Source organism: Vigna radiata, chromosome 7 (assembly GCF_000741045.1).
Source record: "Vigna radiata var. radiata cultivar VC1973A chromosome 7, Vradiata_ver6, whole genome shotgun sequence".
Lineage (NCBI taxonomy): Eukaryota > Viridiplantae > Streptophyta > Magnoliopsida > Fabales > Fabaceae > Vigna > Vigna radiata.
The window spans coordinates 54,731,942-54,746,291 of NC_028357.1; the positions used below are offsets into that span (position 1 = coordinate 54,731,942).

Below are 14,350 nucleotides of genomic sequence, written 5' to 3' on the forward strand. Positions count from 1 at the left end.
AAAAAAATTCATTTAACCTAAAAAATTTTCAAGCACAACTCAATTGTACCAAGGATAAAATATGTTTTGCTTTTTTTTTTTTAAATGAAGGAATTCAATTCTAATTTAAAAATAAAATTCTGTACTTTCTAAAATTTTAAAATACGATTTTTATTTCAGTATTATATAATAATTGTTAACTACTTACATGTTAAACAAAATATCAAATGATTATTACTTAACTAATCATCCAGTATTGATAATGTCAACATATAAGATTTTTTAAAATTAGAGGAAGCAGCATAAAAATATTATTTGCAGCGTGACACATAGGTCATTTCCAATGCGAAAGACTTGGTCAAGCTTTTCCCCTTCAAATCTTCAACAACACGCAAACACAGACAAAATCAAAACAAATTCATTCGTTTGCCTGTCATAAATCTTGCGTCAATTTCATCCCTTCCTTGCCCAACACTCTCATTCAATAACAAAACAAACGCTTAAATTACGTTTTCATTTTTCAAACCATAAAATCCTTCTCAAACTTACAATACTTTAAACAAATTTCCACAATATGAAATCATTTTTTAAAATTAGCTATTTATTCACATTGTAGTAATTAAATCTATATTTATACCAGTAAAAACATAGTTTTAGACGATGTGTTGAAAATCTAACATTGATTAAAAATAAAATTAATTTAAAATATATAACTAAATGTAAATTTCATTTTATAAGTTAGTTCAAAAAAAATTAAGTTAAATTTAAAATCTACTTATTAATACTATTTACTTCTCACCAAAATTTAAATTATTTTATATCTTTAAATTGATGAATTATTCTTTTTCCTAAACCAACAATTAAAGGTAATATTTAAATTAAGGATTAAATGCTAGAATGTGGAGTTATTGGTGGAAGCACGTAGGATTAGAGAGATTTATGTAATAGTTAGGAAGTTTTAAAATAAAAATGAGTGATGTTAACATGGAGGGTTGATTTAAGAATCTTAAAGGGATTGAAAATGGTGTAAAATGTTAGTTTACCCAAAAAACAATTAACTAAGAAGGCACTTGTTTGACTTGTTTTGATGTTTATATTATATAATAACAAGGTTGATGCATAGGAAATAGTCCATCCTCCACATCAAATTGCACTGCTAATTTCTCTGCTTCTTCCTTTCTTCCTCATTGTCAAAACTTAGACCAATTTCTAAATGAAGGTCAGATTTCCTAATCTCATTGAAAGTTCAGTTCATATGTTGTTATATCTTTTCTTTCTCTCTAATGTTATATGTTTTTATTTTTGTTTCTCATCATTCTTCCTTTAAACAAGAATCATCAATTTTCTAATTCCTTTCATACATATTTTATTTAAACGCTATCATACTTGATGTGTACACTATATAATTTCACATCTCATCATTCCCTAGCTCAGCTTCTATACAAACATAGAAAAGGAAAAGATGCTTTAATCTTGATTCCCTAGATTTTGTTGTTTTGTTTTGTTGCAGAAAGTGGTGGTGAAATTGGATTTGCACGATGAAAAAGCAAAGCAGAAGGCCATGAAATCGGTTTCTAGCCTGCCAGGTACTGATTTAAGATCTTTTAATATTTGCAACATGATTTTTGTATTATGATCGATGTGGTAATGATGTAGCTAAGAAAGATTTTTAAAAAAGAAGGTTGTGAAATAATGCAGAGGATAAATGAAAGAATTAAAATGAATATGCAGGTATTGATTCGATCTCGATGGACATGAAGGAGAAGAAACTGACTGTAGTGGGAGACATAGACCCTGTGAGTGTGGTGAGCAAATTGAGAAAAAGTTGGCACACAGAAATTGTAACTGTTGGGCCGGCAAAAGAGCCTGAGAAGAAGAAAGAAGAAGAGAAGAAAGATGATAACAAGAAGAAAGATGATGAGAAGAAGAAAGATCCAAATCAACAAATTGAAGAGCTTGTCAAACTCTACAAAGCACACAATCCTCACATGACCACATACTATTATGTTCAGAGTGCTGAAGAAAACCCTAATGCTTGTGCTATTTCTTGACTCACACTCATCAAACCTTTCTGTAAATTATATTTTCGGAAATAAATCAATTCATCTTTGAATTCTGCGAATATTCATCATTATTCTGATATGTCATACACCGCTTTAGAAAATTCTGTCAATTAAAATCATAAATCTTACAATAGAATAAAAATCGGATGATTTATACATCGTTGAAAAGTTCTTTGGGATAAGGTTGAATTGTGGAACACAGTCTTTTATTATCTTGATCGAGATGTGATGACGATGTTAAGGTTGTTTTTTTTTATATATATTCAGAAAAGATTAAAATATTTACTCGTGGTTTTGGTTTTGGGCCAAAACCAGTGGCCAAATTAATATAGAGAGTTAGCATGCGGTTGAAAGGTAGAGTTGTCACAACAACCCAACGTAACTTCAAATATTTAATCAAAATATTTAGTCGGTTTAGTTTGAGAAAACGTTTTTAATTAGATAATATATATATTATATATACTTTTTTTTTTCTCAATATGTCTTAAAAATGTATATTTTATCACTAATTAAAACTTGATAAAATTTGTGTGTATAAAAGTAGTGTAAAAGATAATAATTTTAGCATAAAGTAGGTGGTGAAGCTAGTGACTCTTCCGGTGTATTAGGAGGTATGTAAAAATCATTAAGGCATTGCAGTGCAGTACCTTATTGTCGGCTCCAATGCATAATACCAAATATTGAAAACCTTTGTTCTAATTTGTTGGTCGGTTTTAAATTCTTGATGTTGACAAACCACCACCTATGACATGCAGAATCATTATAAATCTATCATCAACACAATAAAATATACAAAGATAAAGAAATACAAAATATTTCTATATAATTTTTAAATTTTTACTCTTCAAACGATAAATTAATAAATCTTGAGCATCTTTTCAAATATTTCATCTTCTCATACCTTCTTTATAATTAGATAAAATAATATATGGATCTTTATATTATAACATGTAAATATGTTAATATGTAAACTGGTTAACAATTAAATAAACCAAAAAGTTAAGAAGGTCAATAGACCTAATTATGAAACACAAAATTAATAAGTTTCTATTAAGGTCAAATTTATTTTATTTAATTATTCTTTTTAAAATTTTAAATATACTTTTTTTATGAAAAGAATCAAAGTTAAATCAAACCTTAAACGAATCAAGTAGAAATAATAATATGGTTTGATCAGTCTCATTTTAACATTTTGGCATTTGGTCCCACACAAAATAGGTTAGAATAGAACAACTTGTATAAATATTGTGAATTAATTTTGTTAGTTTGTCATATGTAATAATTGGGTTGCGGATATATGACTTAGTTTGCATAAACAAAATCTTAAAAAAAAAAAAACTACATACAACTCTTACAACAATAATATATTTTAAATGTTTCACATATTTGTTTCACAAATTGAGTTTTACAATTGATAATAAAATCACAATAAGTTAAATAAACACAAAAATATAACGACATTAAATAAATGTATAGATTGGTGAACAAAAAGACATTCTGTTAGATTTAGGTGCAGATTTTGATAATCACGAGAAGTAAAAGGAATTATAAATTCCATAATTACGTTAAAGATGCTTGAAGTGTTGTAGGTAAAGCCTGCTTATTATTGAGATGACACAGTCATCAGATGTGTCATCCATATTATAATAATCAGCCATTTAAATGCAAAATAGCTTAGGTCATCCCTCCTGTATCATCTAATATTTTATAATGATTCGAATTTTGGGAATGGTTTTTGTCTTATAGTCTAACAGCATCATCAGCCTTTAGTTTTAAACTTGTTATCAGCTTTGAGATTTTAAGATATGAATTTGAGTGTAAAGTTCCAAAATCAATATCCAAGATGTTAATTTTTCTTTTCATTTTATGTGTAGACTTACAATTGAACTGACTATTGCTTAAAGAAGAAAAGTATTCCTGAAATTGAAGTGGAGGATCTCTGACGAGAAGAGGACATAACTCACATATTATTTTATTTATGATATTTTGATTTGTGGAACTTCCAACAAATGTTTATTATGAGGTAGTAATCTTTTACCTGCCATGCATTATTCAAATTCTCGTTTTTGACTTTGACAAATGAAGAGGAGGAAAAAACGTAGTCTTCGTAGAAAATGGAAATGGAAATGAATTTGAAGACCTTTATTAACAATTTATTCATAATTGAAAGTTACAATTTCAGTAGCAGATTACAGACATCTTTTGGACTCTTCTGATAAACCAATAACATTACAGACTCTATAAACTTTTTTCACCTTGAACCTTTGGTAAGTGAAAAAAGAAAAAATGCCCCTAAGATTGAAGGGGCGTGCATGAAGCAGCACAACTTGTAGGACACTGGATTGTGATGCCGATCACAAAACAACATCAGGAATTTCCTGTTATTGCTGTTCCAAAGAACAAATCCAGCACTTATGTACCTTCTCAAAATAACAAATAAAAGAACCAAGTAATCTTCACATATCAGTTACTTCTTCTAAACGATTCAGAGGAATATGCAAACTCAATTTGTGGCTTTAACCATAGGTGACTGAGGTAGGGGAGAGTGAGGTGACATGGTGATATCATCAAACCTTCTGGTTTTGAGGCTCAGCCTCAAGTTACTGTGCCAACAATGTTTCTTATTAGACACCACGACCTCCTTGTTTTGAAGCACAAAGTTGCGGATTCGTTGCAAAGCAATTTGCACAGCCATATCATCCATGTTGGCATAGCACACCCTAAACCACCCTGGCTCAGTGCAATGGAAGGAATAGCCAGGTGAAACATTGATCTTAACTTCATGAATGATAACTTTCCAAAGCTCCGTTTCAGAGTCGAAAGTTGGCTTTTTGAGAAGTTGCCTTAAATCCATCCACACAAATAGACCAGCATTGCTTTGCAAGCACTTTATGCCAACTTTGGCCAACCCCCCAGTGAAAACCCTGAACCTTTGAGCCAACCTCTTTGCACTCTCTGCCAGAAACCTCTCCACAAACTCATCATCATTTAGCATCGATGCTAAAAGATACTGAGTCTGTGTTGACACCAATCCAAAGCTTGACATTTTGCGTGCACAATTAACCACAGCATCATTGTAAGAGTATATGATGCCGACTCTGAAGCCAGGGAACCCCATGTCCTTTGAAAGACTATAAACAATGTGTACGAGGTTGCGGTCACACTCTATGTCTGTTTCATCCTCTAATATCTCAGCTATGCTTATGAAACCGGGTTGGCTGAAAACTGTTGCAGCATATATTTCATCACATACAAGGTGGATACGCTTCTCATTGATGAAGCTCACCACGGTTCTCAGTGTCTTTCTGTCCATGATTGTGCCTAATGGATTTGATGGATTGGTGATCAGTAAACCCTTTACTCTGATGTTATCCTCTCTTGCTTTCTCATAGGCATCTTCCAATGCTTCCTTTGTCAACACGAAATTATTTGAGCTATCGCACATAACTGGAACAAGTTTAACTCCTGTTCTCCACCTCAAATCCCGGTCAAAGCTGCATTAGGAAATTCAGATTCTTATAAGAAACAAATATGAAGATGTACATGTCAATAGAATTAATTTATATGATAACATAATTTTTCTTGGTTTATTTTTTCTTGTAATGGGGAGAATAAAAGAAAGTCTGTGATGGCCTGACAATGAATAATCGAACAATGTTCATGATCAAACTGCTATTCAATTGTGGTCTGAATTTGACTTTAGTTTAAGGGCTTTCATTTTTTATTTGATAGGATCGTTGACTGCTTCCAATGGAAGGTTGAAACTACAATGTTATTCCCTTATAAAAAGTATGTGTGAGAGAGAGAAAGGTAGTGCCATCAAATCTCATTACCCTGTTTCCTAATCTAGAATTCCACTAAGTGGAGCTAGGCACCTTAATGGAATATTAAATGAATAGAGAGGCTACTTCTTTCGGTGGAGATCAAATATACTCTAATTGAGAAACGTCATGACACACATAAGAATACTTCATTATCATCATCTTCTTCTAAATTAATACCCCAAAAATAATGAAAAAAAAAAATAGAAATAAAAATTGAATTGAATATATTACCCTGGATAATAGGGAATGGGCACTAAGAATGCCTCGCCGGGATCTGCCAAACAAAAGGCAGTGACTTCGTGTGCTCCGGTGGCTCCACCGCTCATGACAATACGGTCAGGGTCAAACGTGATTCTGTTTCCCCTTGTTCTAGCCATAAATTTAGCCACAGCCTGTGCAAGTTTGCAATTCACGTTTAGTTAGAGTGCGTCAAATGTTATCAATAGTGAAACTCAACTTGCTAGTTTATGCATAAAGTGAGTGTTTGTGATCAAATTTCAGTGTGTTGTAACTCACATTTCTGAACTCGGCCAGACCATGATAATCCTGAAAGTTAGCTATGGCCCTGAAATCATTTATTCCTTCTGGAGTGCAAATGGAGGCTTCAGGGTTGTTCAGTATCCAATCTTCAACCAAATCAGAGGTAAGCTGCAAAAATTTAAGATAAGTAAATTAGCAGCAGATAAATAATAGTTTATGCAATTGCATGAGATTGGAATGAAGTTTTATACGGTTTATACCTGATTCTCAGCAAGACCCATTTGCATAACACCGTTAGGATTATCTGTGGGATGAAAGGGGTTTTGATCATAAGCCTTCCATCCATCAAAGTATGGGGATGATTCGCCATGTCCATCCCCAATAGCCATCTTGGACAACAAGGGAGTTTGGTCCATGGCCTTGAAACCCATATGGTGTATGTGGTTAGAGTGTGGAGTGTAAAAAAGTGTGTTGAGTTTATTGGAATTGATGAAATCGAAGTAAGTGGGAGAGAGGATGTTGAAATGAAGTTAGGAATAAGGTGTGAGTAATTTATAGAGGAAATGTGATGCAATGAAGAATAGAAGGGAGGGAGAGTGTGTATTTATAATGCATTGGATAAATTGAGCTTGACTTTTGAGAGACAGAAGTCCACATCGATGAAGTTTCAGAGGAAGAAGGAGAGAAGAAGAGAGAATGCGGTGTTTGAAAATTAGGCAAGAGTTGGTATGCAGACAGACCCACTATTAATTAGTAATACTTTGTGAGACCTAGCTAGTTGCCACTTGTAATAATTTTTGTCAACTTAGTGGAAACCCTTCCAGCCTCGTCCTAGTATTCAAATCCAACTTAAGTTCCCACAACTATTATTTTTTACACGTGTATACACTACTCTCTACTTCTTCGTTTTCTAGTATCAAACATAATTTCAATCCTAAGAGCAATCTCAGAAATAAAAAACATTGTCAAAAAACAAAAAACTTTAAAACATATAGCATGGGTTCATTGAGGACGCAATGATTAAACCTAATTTTTAGAACCATGTTAAAATCAAAGAGAGACATTAACTTAAATCTCTAATGGATTTATAAATAATATAATACAAAAACATCAGTCTAAGCCCGTTACATTTAACATCTACAAATATACGGGAGATAAGATAATTCTTCTAGTCTACCTACTTGTATAAAAGATATTCAAAGAAATTAATATATATTTAGTAATATAATAATGTAAAATTTAACAAATATTTGTATATTTATCTAATATATGATTATAATAGATTGAATTACTCGTATTGAATGATGAATTATATCTATTATTTACTTTGAATATTATTTGAATATTTTAGTTCAAATTTATAAATAAAAATTATTCTACATTCAATACTTATTAAATTATCTTAATCTCTTATATAATGTTTTTTATTATTGTTACTTATTTAAGTGTATTTTTTTTATGAATAAATATTTTCTCCTTTTTTATAACTTATTAGGCAATCATTTCTCCAAGTTAATACTATATATAATTCGCAGACAAATCATACTAGTATAAAATAGACATATATTTTGACAAAATCACCCTATCAACACAATGTGAGTCATAAGAAAATTGTTAGATAATTTAAAGTTTAAAGAGGTTATAGATCAAACTTTTCTTGTAATTTTTTAAAAATAGTTTTCCTCTAATATTTAAGAAATTTATTCTAGACTCCTTATACTACAATGCTTCATTAATTAACATTGAGATTGTTGTAGTCTGTCGAGGTTGTATTTCTCTTATTTGTTATTCTCATGAAATATTTTTCATCAATTCACAACTAATTAATTGAATAGTCACCAATCTTTTTCATAACTTTAACTCAGCCTTTTTCTAAAATTTTATTAACACTAAAATCTCCAATGTAGTCTAGAACTTTAGTTGAATTATTTTAAAGCTGAAGTCATCAACCCCTTCAATTCAAAATAGATTTAGGTTAAAGTCGTCAACCTTATAATACAACTTTAGTTAACAGAAGTTGACAACAACTTTCAAATCTTGGGTAAAATTGAACTCACATTGAAATTGTTAATGATACATATGAATTTACCTAATAGTAGTGATTAAGTTTAATTTCATAAAAATGGCTAAACTTGAGGAAAACTTCAATTGTCACCGATATACGACTTAATCCATACCATAATTGTTTTAATATAAGATCAAAATGCATAAATTAAAAAATAAATTAATTGGTATATGGAAAAAATAATCCATGATTAAATAAGAGTAGAAAAGTTGTACTTACAAAAGCCAAGAGTTAGAGAGAATATTATAAAGTAAGTGGGGCCTTAGTTAGCGAAGAACAGTTGCATGAACATTAAATCCCTTAATTAGGTGGCTTGAAAAGATAGTGTTACCTGATTCACTCGCTACTCAGCCACTCAACTACCTACACTATATACGCGGAACTCACTCCATACGTGTACACATAACCTAAAAATATGCAAAACTCGCACGTGAGCTTCAACCTCAAAATTATGTGTTCTTCGACAGCACGCATGTGATGTTCTTGTCGGCAATCGAGGACCTTACAGAGTAGCTATTGCTTTTGGTTTTTTTCCAATAAAGAGCAACCAAGGATTATTGTAGGAAAGGAGAAATGAATACGCCTACAAATACTGCAGTTGTTCAACTGGCTATTTTTTTGGTTCAGTTCCCAGCTTCTAGATAAAATGCATGATTCAACTTTTCATTTTTTAATACGTAAAATCAAAATCATGATTCGTGAAACTTCCAACAACAGACCAAAATAATCTCAACCATATAAAAACATTTCATCTTGTCGTACCATAATCTCCGACACTTATTATTTTTCTGTTATTAAAGTAGATGTGTCGTCTGATTCTGTGTATCTGTAATATTAATTCTGAAGACGTGTGTGATTTTTGGCTAATTCTATCTCACAATCGGAGAAAGAAAATTATACAATATAAAGAAGTATATATAAATAAAAAATGACAAAAAGGAAAATATTAAAAACTAAAACACTTTTTTTGTCAAATAATACATCCTAAAAGTTCAAGAATGAAATACTTTGAATCATATATATCACCGATAAGTTTCAAAGCAGTGTGATAAATGTGATGCAGCATAAACATTCTTTTACATGGTAAAGACGTGATAAATATGTATTTTCAGAAAGGTCAGTTCCATGCATGGGTCTTAAAATAACCGCGTTTACCATATATGTTCCAACAATAATTCTGTATGAACATATACCAATACTTTAATACAAGCCCAACATAATTAAATGACTTTTTCACCCTTTCAATATTCGAAAAATTAAAAAAAGTAGAAATTATATGGGTCAGTAAATATTAAATTATAAATCACTTGATGATCTTATATTATGTTACCAATTACTTTTACAAATTTCAAAAGTTTATTTTAATGTCAATTTTAAGTTTAATTTAATTTTATAAAATTGATTTATTAAGTAAGATTTGCATTTATTAATATATTGTGAATTTTTCTTATTTATAGTGTGAAATCTCTTATATTTCCACTAAAAAAATTTTTTAAAAAAAAAATCAATTGTAAGTATCAATTGTCACAGAATAACTGTCCTTTCTTTTACTGTTAAAACACAATTCGATGATGGGTCATAATTACAGTTTAAAATTTTAATTTCATTTATAATTATGATACAAATAAATTATTCTTATAGGTCGTAAATTTCGTATTCATGTTATGTACAATATAAACTTAAAAATTATAATATTTGTAATCATATTTTAAAACAAAAATGTTTTTAGAAATAAATTCAATAATAAATATTTTATTAAGACTATAGTATACCGATAATTAAAAATTCTGAATATATCAATAAAATAATAACTCTAGTAAGAGTTAATTGAGTTCATTGGCACGTTCAACCGAATCCAATATTTTTGAACATGCATTTTAAAATTAAAATAAATAAAATACTTGGATACTTTTATTCATTTTTTAATTATCTTAACGGTAATAGGGTAATGATTGTGTAATGTATTAATTTGATACTTCAGATAAATTATAAAATTTTATCTAACGGAACCTATTTTTAAACCTTAGTTCAAGTTAACCTTCATAACTTTCAAAGCTTGAAAATAATTAAAAAAATATATTTAAGATGATTATTCATAGTTTCGCATAGTTTTTTTCGAATTCAAAATGTTGATTTGAAAATAATTAAATACTTTTACTATTAATATAATCAATTTAAATTTTAAACTTTAAATTCATGCCAAATTTTATCACGTGTATACAAATTTGACGTTTTGAATTTGATTTTAAATTTTAGTTCTTATATTTATAAATTTCCATTTATAATCTTTAATTATTTAGTGATTCATTTTTAAAATAAAAATACATTTATGTATTAATTTTTTTTTAATGTACAATATTCTTATTGAACGTGGATATGAATAAAACTTACCACGAATAGAAAAACAATAATAGTTTAATCAGCACTCACTTATTAACAAGGGAGACAAATAATAAGTTGACAATTAGTACCTACAATTTGTTTTGTTTCGTTTTACTGGTTTCCTTTAAGTTTGTATATTTTAACGAAAAATATTTATACATATACAATGAATATCTCCACAATAATACTTCTCTATACAAACAGATGACATGGACTGTTACCAGTGCATCATTGTTAGACTTCATTTTTAATTCTTAAAATCGTATCCTTCTTTAATATTGAGACATGCATCATTAGCTTTCAAATTAATTCAAATCAATTATAATTTCTTCCTTAAACAAAAATAATTGATCAAGACTAAATCATCTTCCATTAATTAACCTTAAAAATGTTTATTATATATCATTAGTATGTTAACTTTGTTGTTAAAATTTAAATCATTCAATTATCTCGATATTTAATATTAGGTTTAATTGCTTCTTTTGTCCCCCAATTTGGTTGAAGTGTGTCAAATTCGTTCCCCTTTTAGAAAAATGTCAATTTCGTCCTCATATAAAAAAAAATTGTGTCAATCAAGTCATCTCCGTTAAAAATCATTGCTTTCAAAACTCACTTTATCCACTGCAAAATTAGGGATCGGACCATGACATGGTTATTATTCAAAACTCACTTTAAGTTTTTAACACCATTAGTTTGTTTTTAACAGAAATGACTTGATTAACACAAATTTTTTTATATGAGGACAAAATTAACATTTTTCTAAAAAGGGACGAATTTGACACACTCAATCAAACTTGGGACAAAAGAAGCAATTAAACCTTAATATTATTAAAATAGAAATTCATGAATTGGATTAAAATTTTATGATTCATTATATATTTTTATACATCCAGACGTGCATTACACGGATTAGATACTTATTATAATTAAGGTACCGAAATATATAGAAGGAAGTTTTAAATAGTTGACAATTGCAGATGATCTTCCACTTCTATAATAACATATCTTGCACAACTCTAAAACCATAAACCCTTGACTAAACCTATTTAAATTATCAAAGCATATCTTACACGTCATAATTTTTCTCCTTTCTTTTATACAAATCAAGGGAGTGCCTCCAGCTGTTTATCACTATTCCATATAATTCTCAAAATACTTTTCTAATTTCATCACTTAATTATTCCAGAAAAAAAAAATCCATTATTTAAATAATAAAAATGTATATTATTTCTATAAACTTGGAAATAAAATGAAAGAAACATTGGTTCTGGTTGTATTTTGCTTTTGTAGCAATAATGAAATAACCAGAAGAATGCATGGCTGGGGTGTATTAGGATTATTATTATTATTATTATTATTATTATTATTATTATTATTATTTATTACTATTAATGGAGGAGGCAAGAGAGGTACGACTCTGAGAAAAATTATCTGTAATGAGATATTTGGTCGAGCTTTGAACGTTTTGCATGCTTCTTCTCTTTTCCATTTGGTTTTCCAAATTTCTCAGCTAACTTTGACAGATTGTCAAATCGCCTAACCTATAATATCTCAACACGTGTTTTTCGATTTCAAAAAACCTTTAGGTCAAACAATCTGTAATTTTTCCACTTTTAATCACTATTATTATAATAATTAAAGCAAAAACATTTTTATTAATACATATGCAATTCAGATAACAAAACTTAATATCAAATTTTGGTCCTATAATTATTTAATATTTTTAATTTATTCTTGACTTAACATGATTTTTCGTATCTTTTAAAAAGGCTCAATGTATTTTATTTCATTCGGAAATGAAGTAGTAAATATATAATTCAGCTTCACTTTCGGAAACGACGGTGTTTCTTATGTTAGCACGCGTAAAAGCTGCAAGTCTAACACGTGTACGGGATTAGTAGTGGAAACAGAATTACACTTTAAAAATATATGAAGAAAAAAATGTTAAATAATTATTATAGATATAAAGATAAAAAAATCTATTAAACCAACATAATAAACGATTATATATAAATATCTTAAAATGGTAATAAACATAGCAACTTCGTGTGAATTTTAGTCTTGGAAATAAATATAAGAAAAAAAAAAGGTATTATTCAAAACTTCCAGATTGTAGAAAAAAAAATAGTATTTTTTAAACGTAAATATATAGTATGATGACACGTTAATGAAAATACCTCAAATAAAATAGGAAGTCACGAGCATTTGAACTGTTGAGCTGTAATTAAGACTAAAAGTGTTTGCAAAATATATATATATATATATATATATATATATATATATATATATATATATATATATATATATATATATATATATATATATATATATATATATATATATATGTGTGTGTGAAAGGTTAAATATGTTTTTAGTCCCTATATTTTGAAACGATTTTGATTTTAGTTTATTTTTAAACTTTCAATTTTAGAAAACTCTAGTTTTAGTCTTTTTTACCAATTTTTTTTTATTTTATTTGTTGTTTCAAGCACGTTTTTTAGTTAACATTGAAGTAAAAATGTTAAAAATTTGGTAAAAAAGACTAAAATTAGAGTTTTCTAAAGTTGAAGGACTAAATTGTATCATAGTTTGAAAATGGACTAAAACCAAAATCACCTCAAAATACAGGGACTAAAAACATATTTAACCCTTTAGAGAGAGTTTGATGATTTTTTTAAGTTTGAGAAAAATGCGTAATATGAGAATTTTGTATTTGTTTGGTACCGAACATAAGTTAAATATTTGTACATTAATATAATATCTCATTCTGTAGTATTATTGTTGACTCTGGAAACGTTTGGTGCTTTCAGGCAAACAACGTTTTCGATTGTCAAAAGTACATTTCATTGAGACATTTATTAAATTTGTAAAGTGTCAATTAAGACTACATTGTCGCGATATATAAATCATTTTTAATTAATTTAATTTAAAATGTAGGCTTAATATTTTTACTTTCTCAAATTTAGATGATTTTTTCTTTTAATCTTCAAAATTAAAAATGACCTTTTTTTTACTCTTTCAAATTTATTAAATTAATTCTATTAACTTTTTGTTACAAATGATGTTACTTTGAACGAGGTAACGATATTTATCTCAATGACGTGTGTCACTGTATGAAAAAATCCATTTTAAAAATGGTTTGGCCAAAATATCTTTTAGTTTCTAAAATTTGGAACAATTTTTATTTTAGTCCTCTTGTTTTAATAGTGCATTTTTTTCTATCAAATCTCAATTTCATATTTTACGTCGTCAAATTTAAAAATAAATTTTTTAGTCCTCCAAAATTTAAAAGTGATTTTCTAAATTTGTAACTTTTATTGTTCCTTAGTTTATTCTTACCAATATATCATGAAAAATAAAAAAGGATTAACTAACTTTGTCTTTATTTTTTTATAAAAAAAAGTTATTATATATGTAAAAAATAATAAATAAATCAATCAAATTTTAGGAGGTTTCATAAAAAAAATCTTAATAGTTAAATTTCCGTTTATGCAGAAAAAGTATATCTTATTTTTCATTGAAAATTCATTTTTGATGTTGAAGGTTGACGTACGTTT

The 14,350-nt window shown here is 28.4% G+C and overlaps 2 protein-coding genes across 2 annotated transcripts; one reads left to right on the plus strand and one right to left on the minus strand.

Annotated features, from left to right (window-relative positions):
• Positions 1-1,107: 1,107 nt before the first annotated feature.
• LOC106767856 (heavy metal-associated isoprenylated plant protein 39) lies at positions 1,108-2,158 on the plus strand. The gene is made up of 3 exons (XM_014652812.2): positions 1,108-1,198; positions 1,490-1,565; positions 1,711-2,158. The coding sequence occupies exons 1-3, from the start codon at positions 1,193-1,195 to the stop codon at positions 2,028-2,030; spliced, it is 402 nt and encodes a 133-aa protein (XP_014508298.1). The 5' UTR covers positions 1,108-1,192; the 3' UTR covers positions 2,031-2,158.
• Positions 2,159-4,164: 2,006 nt separating this feature from the next.
• On the minus strand, positions 4,165-6,864 carry LOC106769161 (1-aminocyclopropane-1-carboxylate synthase). Its single transcript, NM_001317147.1, has 4 exons — positions 6,607-6,864; positions 6,383-6,514; positions 6,098-6,258; positions 4,165-5,536 (listed from the first exon to the last, which is right to left on the minus strand). Exons 1-4 carry the CDS (start codon positions 6,775-6,777, stop codon positions 4,546-4,548), a joined length of 1,455 nt encoding a protein of 484 aa, NP_001304076.1. The 5' UTR covers positions 6,778-6,864; the 3' UTR covers positions 4,165-4,545.
• Positions 6,865-14,350: the final 7,486 nt, after the last annotated feature.